The sequence below is a fragment of the Onthophagus taurus genome, chromosome 7, assembly GCF_036711975.1.
Source record: "Onthophagus taurus isolate NC chromosome 7, IU_Otau_3.0, whole genome shotgun sequence".
Lineage (NCBI taxonomy): Eukaryota > Metazoa > Arthropoda > Insecta > Coleoptera > Scarabaeidae > Onthophagus > Onthophagus taurus.
This window is the reverse complement of record NC_091972.1, coordinates 5,680,088-5,697,780: the sequence shown is the minus strand read 5'-3', so window position 1 is coordinate 5,697,780 and position 17,693 is coordinate 5,680,088. Positions and strand designations below refer to the sequence as shown.

The 17,693-nt window shown below is 30.7% G+C and overlaps 4 protein-coding genes across 4 annotated transcripts; 2 read left to right on the top strand and 2 right to left on the bottom strand.

Moving 5' to 3' along the window:
• Positions 1–4: 4 nt before the first annotated feature.
• On the bottom strand, positions 5–582 carry LOC111415061 (Ribonuclease kappa). Its single transcript, XM_023046551.2, has one exon. It carries the CDS (start codon positions 496–498, stop codon positions 208–210), a length of 291 nt encoding a protein of 96 aa, XP_022902319.1. The 5' UTR covers positions 499–582; the 3' UTR covers positions 5–207.
• A 241-nt stretch (positions 583–823) lies between these two features.
• LOC111415073 (RNA polymerase II-associated protein 3-like) lies at positions 824–2,661 on the top strand. Its single transcript, XM_023046565.2, has 3 exons — positions 824–1,025; positions 1,080–2,439; positions 2,492–2,661. Exons 1-3 carry the CDS (start codon positions 882–884, stop codon positions 2,584–2,586), a joined length of 1,599 nt encoding a protein of 532 aa, XP_022902333.2. The 5' UTR covers positions 824–881; the 3' UTR covers positions 2,587–2,661.
• A 5,818-nt stretch (positions 2,662–8,479) lies between these two features.
• LOC111415063 (calcium-independent phospholipase A2-gamma-like) lies at positions 8,480–11,933 on the top strand. Its single transcript, XM_023046554.2, has 5 exons — positions 8,480–8,893; positions 9,476–9,917; positions 10,169–10,978; positions 11,042–11,258; positions 11,314–11,933. Exons 1-5 carry the CDS (start codon positions 8,823–8,825, stop codon positions 11,571–11,573), a joined length of 1,800 nt encoding a protein of 599 aa, XP_022902322.1. The 5' UTR covers positions 8,480–8,822; the 3' UTR covers positions 11,574–11,933.
• Positions 11,934–14,162: 2,229 nt separating this feature from the next.
• Positions 14,163–15,466, bottom strand: LOC111415077 (uncharacterized). Its single transcript, XM_023046568.2, has 4 exons — positions 15,286–15,466; positions 14,638–15,235; positions 14,441–14,587; positions 14,163–14,386 (listed from the first exon to the last, which is right to left on the bottom strand). The coding sequence occupies exons 1-4, from the start codon at positions 15,399–15,401 to the stop codon at positions 14,204–14,206; spliced, it is 1,044 nt and encodes a 347-aa protein (XP_022902336.2). The 5' UTR covers positions 15,402–15,466; the 3' UTR covers positions 14,163–14,203.
• Between the last annotated feature and the right edge of the window lie 2,227 nt (positions 15,467–17,693).

Below are 17,693 nucleotides of genomic sequence, written 5' to 3'. Positions count from 1 at the left end.
AAGATAAAGTCTACTTTTTTATTTATAATCTTCTAATAACATATTAATTACATTAGAATACTTTACAATGCATTTTTGTATCTGTACAATCAAGTTAAAGGACAAAATCTACAAATCTTAAATAAATCTATGTACTTATTTATGGAATACAACACTTGGAATTTTACAAATAACAACTTGTGACACCAAAAAAATCACTTCATTCATTTAAACACTTAAAGATGATCTGCTATTCATCCAAAATTGATGTCCAGCCACTGCAAGAGTAATCAAGTATATACAAGCAGCAATCCAACAATTGTAAGCGTTTTGGGCGTAAGCTGTGTTGGCTGCGGTGTAAAAATCGTCCGCGGTTTCAAAGTCGTGTCCAAGTGGAAGATCTTCAGCCAGGGCTACTGAATGGGTGTAGTAAAAGATCCCCATGAGTGTTAATTGGACGATGCCCCAAACGCTCAGGATTAAACCGCAGAGAGATAATTTTGGTCCGCACACAGGCATTGTATAAAGCCTTTTTTAATGAACACTTTAACCAGAGAGGTGAATTAAGAAGTAATTTAATGTTTTAACCAGCGCCTACAGCACCTGACCAACTATCAAAATCATGTGATTGTCAAATCTGTCAAAAATAAGTAATACCAACGTAAAATAAAAGTTAATTTATTTTAAAAATATTATCCTATTTGATTAGAATTATAATATTAATTTTAAATTCGTGTTAATATTTTATAATAAAACTAAAATAATAATAATTAAATCAAATTTATTGCTTAGTAACAAGCAGTTTTTTTTGTTTGGTTGCTATGTTAATGAGTTGGTATTATTGACCAAACAACCGTCATAAACGTTTTGACATCGTTTTAAAGTCAAGGAAAAATCTTGATATGGATACGATTTTAGTGCAAAATCAAGTGCGACAGAATGCAAAAGATTTACAAGACTTTTATAAAGAATTAAATCAATGGGGTGAGGCAATTAAAAAGAAGGATGAGTTTGAAAAAGGGAAACCACAACGTCGACAAGTTTCGGTAAGGTTAAATTGTTGATTCAACAATTTTTAACTTAATAATTTCTTGTTTTAGACGTCTCAATTAATTTCAAATGAAAAAAAGTTTAATGATGAAGTGGAGCAACTTTCTTCACCATCAACATCGAATTCCCATCAAAAAATTTTTAAAGATCCCACAATAAAGAAACACAAACGTATAAAAGGATCAGATTATGCAGCATGGGATAAATTTGATGCAGATGCTTATTGCGCAAAATTAGACAAAATCGAACGAGGTGAAGAATTAAGTGATCCAGAAACCGACGAAGAAGAAGAAGTAAACGAACGATTATTACAATTGGGTGATGTTCATAAAGAAAAAGGAAATTCTTATGTAAAACAAGGAAATTGGGATGAAGGAATTCGTTGTTACACGGAAGCTATTGATTGTTATGCTTATAACGCAATTTATTACGCGAATCGAGCCTTGTGTTATTTAAAAAAGAGGCAATATAAATTAGCTGAAACCGATTGTACTGTTGCTTTACAAATCGATAAAATGTATGTAAAAGCTTATTTAAGGCGTGCTGCTGCTAGGGAAGGATTAAAACTTTTTGAAGATGCTGGGAAAGATTTATTAAAAGTTTTTGAGTTTGAGCCATATAACACTGAAGCACAGTTGATTTTAAAAAGGGTTGAAACTGCTTTGGGTGTTAAAATAACGAAAGATACATTGAAAAAGGATGTTGAAAAAAAGAAATCAATTTTAACAGAGGTTATTGAAAGAAAGGAACCCCAAAAAGTGTTAAATAAAGAAACTAAACATGAAAAAATGGATGTTACTGAAAATAAAGTAACTGTTGAGAATGTTTTTGCTTACGGTCCTGGAGGAAATAATGTAAAACATATTGAAGCTGTGCGAAAAACACCAATGACGCGATCTAAAAGATCTTTGAAACGAGTTCGGATTGAAAATGTTAATTTAAAATCTGAACAAACGTTGCTTTTTAAAGAGCAAGTCTTGAAATCAACTAATAAAGATATGGAACCCATTACAACCCCACCTGTTTTAAGTAGTAATCATAATTTGTTAGATTTTAAAATTGAGAAAGAATCTGAAATTTTGAAAGATCTGACTTTGAAAGATTCCCCGGTTAAGGATACAAAATTAAATGCAATTGAACTTCCAACCACCTCATTACAATTCTATCAAATCTGGAATTCATTCTCTGATTCTACAGAAAAATACAAATTTTTAAAAAAAATTGATCCTCTTTGGTTAAGAGATATATTTAAATACAACATGGAATGTGCTGTTTTTGGAGAAATTTTAGAAGTATTGAACGACCATTTTGTACCTAACAATGAAAATTATTATGAATATCTTATGGGGTTAACCAAAGTGAACAGATTTAGCGCTTTGGTTATGTTTATGACATCAAAAGATACACAAAGTAAGCTATACTTTTATTAATAATGTTGTATTGTTTGTTTGTTTTTTTGTAGATCTTCATAGTTTGGTTGAAGCAATGGAGAAAAACAATAAATACACCAAAGATGATGTTTTATATGTCAAAACTGCTTATGAATTGAAGAATTAAAATATATCTAGTATTTCTTTTTTGTGAAAATAATAACATAGATAACAATTATTGAGAATAAATATATTTAATGTATGTTTTGAGTTATTAATAATTGATTTTTATGGATCAGAGGAACTCCCAGAACTATCTTGATGAGATTCTAATGAAGGAAGTGCTTCCTTCAAGCCTTCTCCACAACGAATTTTAATTGTCCATTGTTGTTTATTAATATTTGAATATAATTTATGCCAAATTTCATGCCTCTGTATGCTTCTTCAACAGAAATATCGTATTACAGACTTTTGTGAGACTCTGTATACAAGTATTTCTAATGGCTGACGTAAAAAGTGTGCAATAAATCAATAATTTGATAAAATAATCGTTTAATCAACCGTCATTACATTGTATTTGATTATAACATTTACGCATTTCACTTTCGTTCTGTTTTGTATTTAGGCAACTAATGAACGTCATTATTTGCACCTAGAACAACAATAACGTCAAGGTATTCAACTTCCCAAAACAAGTTTCGAAACGGCGCATTTTATTTATTTTTTAAGCGACGCAATTCGTAATAAAGCTCGTGGCCTCGTAAAGTGCAAATATTTTGAGATAATTATTAAATATTATGTTGGAAATGTTACGTGGTTTTAATCACGATCAATTATTTAACAAGCTTTTTCTTTTGTGAAGAAATAATGTTTTGCGTAGACGTAATAAAAATGTAATTATCAATTTAAATAAACTTACGTTCGTTTAATGAAACGATTACTAAATAAGAACGATTTATTTTTAGTGTGAGTCAAAGTACTAACATGATCTAAGCCAATATCGTTCCACTCAAAGGTCATTTGAGTACACTTTAGTGCACATTTTATTTTACTTAAGAGTTTTGCGTTAATAATTATTAATAAATTATCAAATTAAGATACGTCTGCGAAATTCTTGACCTATCATCAAAACATTTTATCCTCCAGAGAAATGATTTGATGAAAATTTATGTTTCTGAATAAATCAAAATTATGACATTAACGAAATGGAACCACAAACCAAATGTCAACCACAAAATTGTAATTTAAACGAAGAAAAATTAATAACTGAAAACACATCCCATGAAAAATCTTTTTCAAACGTTGATAGCGAATATGATGATCAATCCAATGTTAAATCTGAAATTGAAAGTGCTACTGAAGACGTAAACGTGACAAAATTTTCTTCAATACATAATGGTAGTAATTGCAAAATAAATGTATCTAAAGAAAATGTAATAAGTGAAAACGACTCTTTATCGTTTCAAAACGTAGCGGGACAATTTCCATCGGAAGAATTAAAACTTACGATAGAAGACGTAATGAATGATAACGAATCCTTATCGTTCGCTGGAATACCCTTTTGCAAACCAACCGTTAAACAGTCCATTTCGTACGTTGGGCTATCCAATGATCATTTTGATATTAAATCTGATGTTGATGTAGAAGAATTTAATTTTCCGGGGGTATCTCATTTATCGCATAATCAAGCTTTACAAGCAATAAACACTGTCCTTAGCTATTTCGAGCAACAAAAAGAGGATTTATCGATTATCTTAAATTTACAAAATGCTAAAAATGTGATTAAAAGAAATTTATTGATTAGGAAAAAATAAGTTTGTATAAAAAAATTGTAATTTTCTAAATTTTATTAATAAATTCCTATTTTCAAAACATTTTAAATTATTTGTTTTTTTTTTCTTCTATACCTGTCAAGGTCAAATTTTTAGGACTTTACATGGAATTAAAGGCCCGTTTGCACGCTCAAGCCGCTTTGTGCACATGAATTCAATAAAATATTTCCATTCACACACTCAGTTCAGTTTGCACAATTGTAGTGTTCAAAATGGAACATTTGGATGAAGAACTAATACTTGTTTCAACAGCTGTGGTGTGCATTGTGAAGAAAAAGAAGGACTTGAAGCCCAAAAGAAAAGTGATTATTACAAAGGGATGTGTTTACCATACTGATGATTTTCGCAACTACTTGTATAAGGACGAAGCCATATACTCGAATTTGCAAAATTTAATTAGACTCATCATTTCGAAAGCAGACACCGTTATGAGACGTGCGATTCCCCCATGAACTATCAGGCTATCAGCTACGCTGAGAGTTTTGGCAACTGGAAGAAATTACGGCCCAGTAAACAAGAAACCTCTGTGAAACATTTCAATTTTAATGTACAGTGAATTAAATGAAACATCTTAGAACTACGTTTCATATACGTGACAGATACGATTTTTACGAAACGTATCTAAAAATATGTATCAAATACATTTCAAATATTTATGAAATATCATTAAAATATGTAGCAGAAACATTTCATTTGAAACATTTCGTTACAAATGTGTCTGAAACATGTCTGGAATATCTTCAGCACCGCCTGTGAACGTATGTACAAACATTAATTAATGTTTGTAAACAGAACTAACCTAAGGTAACATTCCTTCACGGTTTAATTGACAGTTCAAAAGAAAACTTCACGCTATGATTGGCATTACTAATTACTAAAGAAACTTCACGCTATAATTAATGTTTGTAAACAGAACTAACCTTACCTAACATTCCTTCACGGTTTAATTGGCATTTCAAAAGAAAACTTCACGCTATAATTGGCATTACTAATTACTAAAGAAAACTTCACGCTATAATTAATGTTTGTAAACAGAACTAACCTTACCCAACATTCCTTCACGGTTTAATTGGCATTTCAAAAGAAAACTTCACGCTATAATTAATGTTTGTAAACAAAACTAACCTTACTTAACATTCCTTCACGGTGTAATTGGCATTTCAAAAGAAAACTTCACGCTATGATTGGCATTACTAATTACTAAAGAAAACTTCACGCTATAATTAATGTTTGTAAACAGAACTAACCTTACCTAACATTCCTTCACGGTTTAATTGGCATTTCAAAAGAAAACTTCACGCTATGATTGGCATTACTAATTACTAAAGAAAACTTCACGCTATAATTAATGTTTGTAAACAAAACTAACCTTACGTAACATTCCTTCACGGTTTAATTGGCATTTCAAAAGAAAACTTCACGCTATGATTGGCATTACTAATTACTAAAGAAAACTTCACGCTATAATTAATGTTTGTAAACAGAACTAACCTTACCTAACATTCCTTCACGGTTTAATTGGCATTTCAAAAGAAAACTTCACGCTATGATTGGCATTACTAATTACCAAAGAAAACTTCACGCTATAATTAATGTTTGTAAACAGAACTAACCTTACCTAACATTCCTTCACGGTTTAATTGGCATTTCAAAAGAAAACTTCACGCTATAATTAATGTTTGTAAACAAAACTAACCTTACTTAACATTCCTTCACGGTGTAATTGGCATTTCAAAAGAAAACTTCACGCTATAATTGGCAATACTAATTACTAAAGAAAACTTCATCTATGTATTTAAAATTTTCAACAGTTATTTCCAAATCAGCTCTAAGCGTCATAATTCCAGAAGCATACGATGCAAAGCATTAAAAGACACATATCTAAGGTGGTAAGTTTATTAAATATTATCAATAAGTTATAAGATACTAAAGGAAGTAGTATCAAAATATTTTCCAACAATAGACTCAACAAATGAAAAATACGGAATAATATGGGTTGGTTGATATAATAAATTCGTAATTAATATAAATTATGTTGCCCCATCCTCTAAATCACTGAGGTTGCGAAACAAATCTGCAGCACTTTGCTGAGTGTTGCTTGGGTTGGGTTGGTCGATGGTTGAGTGTACAACGATTACTCTGAGTGCTGAATGGGGGTTGAATGTTGAATGAGAGTGGAGTGTGCAATGAATACTGAATGTAGAATGTCACTCTTCCTGTTGGGTTCTGAGTCCAAGGATCTCATTTTTTCTACCAAAGCATCATACGCATGAGCTTTAGCGTTGCGGTCGCTGTACTCATTACTTTCCACTTTCCAGAAATAAGGGAACGACTTGTACACTTCATGTAGGAATTGTTTTTCGCCGAGCATTTTAATCTATGAAACAATAATTACAAGCAACACACATCATTCAATGTGCATGTCTGAGGTTATAACTGAGGCTTGAGCATCGTAAACAATAATTACAAGCAACACTCATCATTCAAGCAATGTGCATATCTGAGATTATAACTGAGGCTTGAGCATTGTCACAAGGCTCAGTCGAAAGAGCCAATCGGGATATACAAAATATATTAACTGCATGGATAAACCATAATGATTCATAGAAGTGGTCAGAAGAGAATCTTTTGCTCCAAGCAACGAAAATGTTAAAAACCTCAAAAAGAAAATTCCCTCCTGCCCAAATTGGTGATAAGAAACAAAGCTAAAAAATTGGCATGCGCAAATTTCAAGCCAGCGTTCACACGCAACGATTTACTAAAAGGGCCCATACACCTGCGAACAAATTGCACAACAGAGGCTGTTGTGCAAAAATTGTATGGTGTATGGTGTTGTTCAACGTGATGCGCAACAAGTTGTAGAAATTCAAAATTGTTTGAAATTAATTGCGCAACGGATGACGTTGTGCAACTATTGCATCATATATGGGTCCTGGCTCGAGAGGTTGTACAGTTAAGGGCAGGTTTGGACAAGTTCCGCATACGCCACACACTAGTAGTACTGATAATTTTAAAATGGCGAACTTTATAAACAACAAAGACTTTTGGAGCGAATTTATTAATCTATATCGCCAGTTGCCAGAAGTGTGGAAAGTGAAGAGTGATGTGTACAAAAATAGAAACAAGAAGAACGTCGCGTATGAAAAACTAACCGAAAAATTAAAGGAAATAGAACCTAGCGCCGATAGAGAGATGGTGCGAAAGAAAATAAATGTTTTGCGTACTGCGTATCGGAGGGAATTGAAGAAAGTAGTGGCGAGCTATAGATCTGGCACAGGCACCGAAAATCTTTATGAACCAAGTTTATGGTATTTTAAAGAATTAGATTTCCTCAGAGACCAAGAAAGTCAATTACCAAGGACTTCTACCATGGAATTCGCCAAAAGTAGTGGGGTCCATTCGTAAATAATTTTTGTAATCTAGTGGTGAACTCAATTGAAGTTCCTTGAGGAGATTTGCGTGGCTAAAAAGGGATCTTTTCTTCAACCACTCTTTCATCCATACTCTCCTCTTCCTCCTTCTTTTTTTAATACCAACATCCTCGGAGGTTATAGCAATTATTATAGCTAAACAGGCCGCTTCGTCAGATGGCATGTTTCCGTATGAACGCAACACATACAACTGAGGTTTGCATAAAATAGCGCACAGTGTATGGCTAACCATGTTTGTACAACACTTTGTTGCGCAACATCAGGTTGCCCAATATGTATGCAGGTGTATGGGGCCTATTATGCAAGCCAATTTGCGCAAATGGCTTGAGCATGTAAACTATACCTTAACACTAGACCTAAAAAGTTTTGGGTTTAGCCGTGCGTCTTCAGATATCGATTAAAAAACATTAGGGCTAAGTAAAATAAAAAAGAAAAGTTGTGAAGGTCATTTTTAAATAACTTATCGATTTCTTTATTGTATTGATTTTTCTAAATTAAAACACTAATCTATACAAGTACCTAATTCATCTAAAAAACGTTCCATTTATTTTTCATTTTTTGATTAAAACGACCTCAAACCACCATCTCATAATATTATATTATCATTTTTTTACCAAATAAATTACGTTTAAAAGGGAAAACGTAACAAATTTGATTTTTTTTTTACTTTCGTCGAAAATGAGGTGATGTCGGAGGCGTGGCTATAGAACTCGTACGATACGCCGAAATAAATTGGCTTAGTTCCAACTTTATGTCCACGTGTCCTCACGTTTTATGACTCGTGCTATCGAGGCAAATAAGAAAAAAATATCCGCATACGCTGTTTACTCCCCAGGGGGTATTCCACGCGACGTCGACGTCCGACGGCGCTCTGCGCCGAAATTATTATAAATCCTTTTTTAAAACGATAAATGTAAACAATATTTGTTTTCAAACCCCACTCAAACTGGCTTATAAGTAAGCCTGATTTGTTTACAAAAGCACTCAGTTCATTCAACGCTACGTGATAGATACAAATCGTGAATAAAACATCACAATCGAATAACTAATAAACAAAGTTTTATTTATTGAATAAGAAAATAAAGTGATTTAATTGAAAAGTGGATTAATTAATTTATTTAAATCTGTGTTATTTAATATTATTTATTTAATTTATTCTAATGAGTGCTAACGCAATGTCTCTTAGCAAGAATATTGTGCATTGTAGAAAACATCTGATAGTACCTATAAGGTAAGAATTAAAAAAAACTTTTAATCATCCCTGTATATACTTATGAATTTAAAAAATAATATACAGCGTTTATAAAAAGTTTTATTTTTTTTTAAATGTAAATTTTTAATTAGAATTATGTAATTTTCTTAATAATCGATAAAATCGTTGTTTAAAACTAAAAAAACTCTAAATTAATGTGAAAATTGCCCCAAAAAGTATAAAAACTTTTTGACTTAACCTATACATATCGAACTTTGGAATCAGACCACCCATTTTTAAACAAAGCTTTTACGCTAGCACCTATTTTTAAATAATCTAAAACTGTTGTAAAATATTCGCATGAAACTTTCTTTTCTATTTAATGACTCAAAATTATAAATTTGCTCCAACTGTCAACATCATCAAATACGTCACGGTATCATAAAAAAAAAAAAAATCAGCTGATATTTTATTTACCTAACACGGTTCGTAGATAAAATAATAGTCCCCTTCACAAATTCAACGTGTCAGTAGTCAGTTTCGCTCGTTATTACGTTTATAAGCGCTTTCATAAACCTTGTTAATTCGAAATCGTCTTAAAAATGCCTCTTTTTCTTGAAGGTCCATTTCGGGCAACTCAAACGCGGTCGAACCGACTAAGATGAGCACAAGGGCGATGCCCCTGGCTCATTGGAGGGTATTGTCCCAGTTAAAAGAGTATTTGTCCAAATTGACCAACGACCAAAACTACCAGAACATGATCAACAAAGAATTCGCCCAGATTCTACAGAAGATACAACCTTCCGTTTATGGAAATGCTATCGTAAGAACTGTAAATAAAGTATCTGAAAAAGATAATGGGACCATTAAGAAAGATGCTGTGGCTAAATCTGTCGCCGTAGAAAGTGAACCAACAAGTATTACAACGGGAATTAGTATTCCAGGAGTTTTAAACGGATTAGGAATTAGTTTTGGAGCTAAAGAAAATAATGGGGAAGTTGTTAAAACTAATAATGTTCCAAAAGTGGCTAAATGGAAAAATGATAAGGTTGTAGCTTCTAAAGTAAGTAGTCGAATTAAATATTTTTGCTTTTTAAGGTTATGTTACTTTGTTTCTTTATTAGATGATTTAATTATTAGTTAATTAGCCATTATAATTTAATTAATAATAAATATCTTAAATATAGAAAAAAATATTAAGAAAAATGATATAAAACGTTTAATTAAATTTTTTTTGACATTTTGAGGTTATGTTTCCTTAACCTACAGCATTTTACTCAAAAAAAAATTTAAATTTGTTATTTTTTATTACAGTCAAGTATCTCATCAAGAACAAAACACGTAATATTCTCAATCAGTCAGGCTCAATCAAAAGAATCAAAATTACGTCGAATTGAAGATCTTTCAATGCACATAAAGCAATTTCCCGAAGAGAAACATGCAGCAGTTAAAGAAGGCGCAATTAGATTATTGTTAAGAGTACGAGGGTGCACTAAAGACATTCAAACACAATCTGCCATATCGGAAGCTTTGGCTATCTTGGGACATTCAGATCCACTCCCAAATAAAGGGATTCGAATATTATCAATTGATGGGGGTGGTATTCGAGGATTACTTGTAATCGAGATGCTTCGTAAATTGGAGGAGTTAACTGGAAAAAGAGTTTACGAAATGTTTGATTTTATATGCGGAGTTAGTACAGGGGCGATTTTAGCGTGTTCGTTAGGGATTTTACAAAAAGATTTAGATAATTTACAAAGAGATTACAAAGAGTTGAGTACTCAAGTGTTTACACAATCAACAATTAAGGGAACAAGTAGTTTGGTTTGGTCACATTCTTATTATGATACTTCGTTATGGGAGAAATTATTGAAGGAGAATTTGAGTGAAAATAGCTTAATAAGTACCGTTAGAAATCGAAATACACCAAAAGTAGCGGCCGTTTCTGCTGTTGTAAATCACGAGAGGGTATCTGCTTATATCTTTAGAAATTATTCTTTACCATGGAGGGTGCAAAGTCAATATATGGGGGGATATGAACATGAAGTTTGGCAAGCTGCGCGTGCTTCAGCTGCAGCTCCAACTTATTTTGAAGAATATAAATTAGGAAACTTTTTACATCAAGTAATAAAGTTTTTTTTGTAATAATTATTTTGTATACTAATTCATTCTTGTTAATAATTTTAGGATGGTGGAATCTTAGTAAATAACCCCACAGCTGTAGCTATACACGAAGCAAAATTGTTATGGCCTGATAGTCCTATTCAATGCGTTGTTTCATTTGGTACAGGGAGAACTGTTCCTAATAATTTTGGTTCAGATGATAGTAAATTACATCCAGCTAACGTTTCGTCATGGAAGAATAAATTTATGAAGATTTTGGATAGTGCTACAGATACGGAAGGTAATAATAACTCCATTTAATTTTGACAAATAAATAAACATGTATATTTTTTTAGCTGTCCATTTGATGTTAGGAGATCTTCTTCCAGAAACTGTTTACTATAGATTCAACCCCTACTTAACAGAAATGTTAAGTATGGTTGAGATTGATCCTGGTAAATTGGACCAATTAGAAAGAGATGCGATGATGTATTTGAGAAGAAACGAAGATAAATTTCAAAGGGCTGCGAAAACTTTGTTGGAAAAACGAACGATGACGCAAAAAGTTCAAGATTGGGTACATTTAAAACGGGAAACGTTGGGTTTTGAAAAATGATTTTTTTTAAATATTTAAGATTTTAACTCTAAACATCATTTTATTCGTTGATATATTTAAATTTTTATTTATTGTATACATCCTTGTTATACATATATTTTTTCTTTAGATCTTATATAGAGTATTTTTCTATATTTTCATCAAGACAAGTATTTTAGAGCATTTTAATTAATCTTATTCTCATCACTCTAAATCATCATCACAAATCGTCGATTTTTTTTAGATATTCTGTGATTTTATACACTTGTAGATTAAAAATTGTAGCTGTTTCTTTTTTGTGTATAATTCGAAAAAATTATGAATTGTTAAGATAAGAGAATCTGTGATTTTAAGTTTTAATAAAACAAAAATATTATTTAATTGTTGTTTTGTATACAATACAATAATTGTTCCTATTACAATATTTATTGTTTTTTTATGAAGCCTAGTCAAAAAATAGTCAACAAAAAATTTTTTTGGTTGTAGATTTTGAGATATGACAATTTTCGTTTTTTTAAATGGAAACAACCACTATTCGCTTATTAAATTCGTTATTTTTTTCTGATTACAAAAATATGGGGTTAGATAGGTCTATTTCTTATTGTTTTAGAATAAAGCTAAAAATAAACTTTTTTTAGTGTCGTCAAAGAAATTAAATTTACAGTTTCCTGTAAATTACGGTATTATAACTAAAAATTATTCTACTAAAAATTTATATAAAATTTATTTTATTTTCTAATATTCTTTATTACTTCTCGTAATGTTCGTAATCCATCTTAAAAAAACAGAATTTTTAATGTGACACTTCAGAAAATTTTTTAATACAAACAAATGTTTATTTGAATTAAAATAAAAAAAATAAATATATATGAGCGCCATCTATCAATAATGTAAGTCATTTAATAATAATATTAAATATTAATAAAAATGTGAAAAATGCAATCTATTCCAGCTTTTGGGTAAAACAAATATAAATTAAATAGTTCAACAAAGGTATTGTTGTTTCAAATATCAAAAATATGTTTTTTTAATTTTTAGTTATAATTTACAGGAAACTGTAAATTTAATTGCTTTGACGACACTAAAAAGAAAGTTTATTTTTAGCTTTATTCCAAAACAATAAGAAATAGATCTTAGAACCCTATATTTTTGTAATCAGAAAAAAAAAACGAATTTAATAAGCGAATAATCAGTGGTTCTTCCCAATAAAAAAAAAAATTGTCATGATATCTCAAAATCTGAAACGGAAAATTTTTTTTTGACTACGTCATGAAATTCTGTATAAAAAAGTGTCCATATAAGGTCTTAGTTATAATACTCCAAATATAATAATAACCAAGATAATTGCACTTGTTGGTTTTACGATATTTTCAATTTTGGAAAATTAGGGGAAAAACGAAAGACGATAGCGCTTTGAGGTTTTCGGCATTAGCAGTTTCTCGGAAAACGAGATTATGACATGTAAGCTATTTTTTTTCTAACGCTTATAGTTTCCAAGTTAGCCTATTCGGACATCGACTTTGAACCACCCTGTTATATATAACGCAATGAAAGAATTCAATATCTCAATACATTTAATAAAATTAGTAAAAGCAACGCTCTCACAAATTGAGTGTAAAGTGAATGCCTACTTATTAATCGGGGCGCATTTTTTGGCGATTTTTGCTTGTTTGTATTGTCTTTTGTTTCGTTGCTATGGTAACCTTCATTTTAAATGGGATGCATATTTTTTTGCATACTTTGATATCCCTCTATGCGATGAACATATCAAATCATATGGTTATACAAGGAAAAAATCGAGAAAAGATGCGTTTTCTCAAAATACTAAATCAGCAAATTACAATCAAAGTAATCAAATAACGCCGTTGACAGCTTTAAATGTCAAAAAATGACAGTTTCAACAATTATGAAAAATTAATGATGTATGGGTACGGTGACACACATTTAATGTAGTTTCATCATTGGAAGCTAGGATTGGAGGTGAATGATTTATCCTCTATCCTAATATGCAAAAAAACCACATGCATCCCGTTTAAAATAACAATGTTGGTTGCCATAGCAACGAAACAAAAAACAATGTAAACAAGCAAATATAGCCAAAAAATGCGCCACCATTAATAAAGGATTTTTTATTTGAAAAATTTTTCTTTAAAATCACAAATGAGGAAATTATTGGCTATATTCCAGACATTTGACACATTTTGTATATCTTTGAAATCAGTCTTACCTCCCCTGAATGCATTTATGATGTTCCAAGTGGCTTTGATTTTATTGTTGGCTGTGTCAATCACTCTAGAAAATATATTTCTTTTTGAAATCTCAATTTCATATTATAATAGTTTCTGTCAACTTTTCCTGACAACAGTCCTTCGTATAACTAGAAACTGGAAGGTTGTGGTGCCAATGATGATGAATTTCTAGGTGTGTTCTGATACAGTGTTCGCCAAAAACTTAACAACACCCACTTTTCTTTGGTTCCCATTGGTTAAAATTTTAATTTATCTACTGGATAAATTTAACAAGAGGATGGTAAAAGTGGAGAAATTATTATTTCTTGGTTAATGGATTGTCACGAACCACATGAGGAGGATAATTGCAATAATTACATAATTTTAAAATTTTAACTACTCATTTTATTTTATTTTCAAATTTTAAAACTTTTCCTTTAAATTGGAATCATCAAAATCTTCCTCAATAAAATCTTTATCATCAACATTTCCATTAATTTGCAAATCATCAAATTCTTTTTCTTTTAACTCAAAAAATTCTTCTGTAAAATAATCCACTTCCGGTGACGCTTTTAGCTTATTTTTTCTTATTTTACGTTTCAAATTCTAATAACACAATTAAAATAAAAATAAATATATATGAATTAAATTGATTTTTACCTGTCGTTCTATTAAAAATTCTTTAAAAACTTCCCTCTGTGTTTTTATTGATTTAAATTCAATCGGTTTAGTGTTTACTTCATTTAATGTACTAATTACATTGGTTATTTTTGGTGTGGAACGTGACTTTTTCAAGGAAATTTTAATCTAAAATTAATTTTTAATTAAATTTTACACAAAATTAATTTTTAACCCACCCTATCCATAATATCTTTATGATTTAATCCTAAAACATCTTGTGGCATTTCCGGAACGTCCTCATCAATTTCAACATCATCCAGTTTCAAAATTTCTTTTCGAACCTGTTCTTTTAATTTCATTTCCATCACACACAATTCTTTTCTAACTTTTAGAATACTTTCACTCGGTTCATAATCTTCTCCAAAATCAGCTTTCGCTAATCGTTTATCAATTTCTACAATTTGCCCATGAATTTTATCCCTGACAAAATGAATATTAGGCACATTTCCGATAACATTTAACCATGTTAATTCGTGTTTTATAATCCTTCCGCTATCTTTTAACATCTCTTCTATATTAGGATGAGTGTTATGTGCTACATAAAACACATTAATTCCTAAAAAATCTGGCGTCACTTCAACTCGATTTATCTCTAATCCTAAACCAGAATAAATTGAGGCCATTTCACCAGTTGCCATAAAATCGGTGATGTGTCTCATAAACAGTTTATTTAAAACATTTATACGACGGATTCGCCCTTGGGTTTTCGTTGAATTCGGAGATTTCTCGAAAGTATTGGATTTAGAGTAAATTGGGTCTTCAAAAAAAGGTTTCCTAAAATTAAAAGATTTTTATTAATTTGTAGGTTAGAATTTAACATTTACCTTCTTTTGGGGTGTTTTAACACTTTGGACATCGTCCTACCTATATCATTTTGAGGGGCTGTTGTATAAATCGAACGTTGGAGGATTAATTTAAAGATTATTTTTGTATTTTGCATATTTTTTTTAAACTAAAAAATAGGTTATAAATTTATTGGTTTATAAGATTGACATAATTTTTACAGGAATCTGTAAATTAATCGTAAAGTTTTAATGTGTCATAATTCATAACAGATGATGTTATTTATTATCACTTAATGATTTTGTGTTTTCTCAACATTTCCAAGAATTTCTTTTTTAAAAATTAAATCTATTTTTAGTTGTTTTCAAGTCAATACTTGGGAATTTGTGTATTATTTATCAACAAATAATTCCATCACAATCAACATTAGTCATAAATCATGATTATATCGGAAGTGGCACATAAACATGAATCACCTTGTCTTTAACAAAGCTTTAACCGGTATCAAAACACTCGTTGGAAGCTATTTTTATGTATTAATATGATTTTATCGGTATTACATGTAAATAGGTCTCGTTATTTTTCTTTGAAACTTATTGACATTTCCTCAGGTTTGAACATCAAAACGATTTTACGACTGAAAGATCATAACAGTGTTGATTCGTATTAAAGAGGAAAATATGTTTCAGATAGTATGGAACTATATTTGTATTACATATTGAATAACACTTTTCTTTAAATATTACTGCAATTTTGGGGCCACTTATCACAGCTACATATTTGGTTTGAGAAATGTCTTCTAGTGAAATTTTTAGTGCTTCGTTTGAATTTACTTCTACAGTAGAAAGAATAGTATCGAGATATTTTGTGATAATAGTTTTAAAGCAAAATTTGACAGCTTCTTATCATAAATTTCCAGTCGTTCCTTAAATTCGCAAAGTTTTTTTTTACTCAAGTTGATTGACCAGGATGGGAAAAAACACAAATTCTTATTTTAATCAAAAATCATTGATTTTTTTCTATGGCTACTGCAGTGGTGGATTTCACAAAAGAACTTTCCTGATATTGAGAAACTTCTTCCAACTTTATACAATGTTTATGTGTTGTTTGTTCTTCAGCTTCAATAGAGAGGGTCTTCACAACATTTCGGCTCGTCCACTCCAATGTGGAAAAAGCCAAAAAAATTGTGTTTTTTTTTAATAAACTTTATAATTCCTGAGAATTGTTTTCTTTTTATTTATATTTTATTTGTCTTAGTTTTTAGTTGTCTGGTTTACCAGTTTTTGTATAGAATATATTTATTATTATTTTTCTTTTGATTTAAATTATTGATTAAAATCGTGTTTTAAATCAAGTGATTTAAATCTGGCGAACCCTGTGATTGACTCATTTTTCATTTCTTATATCCAGTTGAATCTGGAATCTAGTTCTAGTGATACTGTTAGTTCAAGTTTTAGATGTTATGCCGGGTTTTCATTAGTAGAATTAGTGGTAGAGTAACTAGCGTATTTTTAAGCCGTTCCAACTTTACTCTACTTATTGTTAGTTTGATAGGGCACCTGTTTCTACTTAAATTGAAAATAGTATGGTACAGCAGGCAATAGAAACATAAAGAATGAACCCTGGTCATCTAGCTCAACGCTGTGTTCATTAAGGTAGTGGCGGTAGAGTAGAGTGGAAAATTGTGGTGGGGGGACGGCAAGTGGTAGAATAACTAACTTTACCACGGTGCTATACCACTCTACTCTACTACAACCAATTGCTGTACTCTACCACTTACATTTCCATTAGGCGAGTTCACAAGATAGTTATTACTTACCCAATATACTATACTCTACCACTTAGTCTAATGTCAGGTTTGTTGCATATTTTTATTGAACTAAAAATAGAACTAACACTATACCCAGAACTAGAATCATTCGGGTTTAGCCGTCTTGAGAGACGTGCGGTTAAACCCGAATGTTTCTAGTTCTAGTTTTACACTAGCATTGTTACTAGAACTAACACTACACCTACAACTAGAATCATTTGGGTTTAGCCGGCTTGAGAGACGTGCGGCTAAACCTGAACGTTTCTAGTTCTAGTTTTACACTAGCATTGTTACTAGAACTAATACTATACCTAGAACTAAAATCATTCAAGCTAAACCCGAATGATTCTAGTTTTAAAGTTAGTATTACGTCTAGTTTTACACTAGCGCTGTTTTAGTTCAATATAATACATTAATTATAATAAAAGTAGTAATAATTGTGTAAATATCATTTATATAATCATTTATTTGTTGTAGTTGCGTTTTGTTGATAATGGGCAGGAAAAATTCCCGCATATCTAAGCTTATGATTCAAATGGTTTAATCTTTGATGATTAATTAGAATAAATTTCAACAAACTTATCTTTTAATTATTTATTAATCGACTTTTTCAAGTTCAAAGATGGTACTTGATTAGGT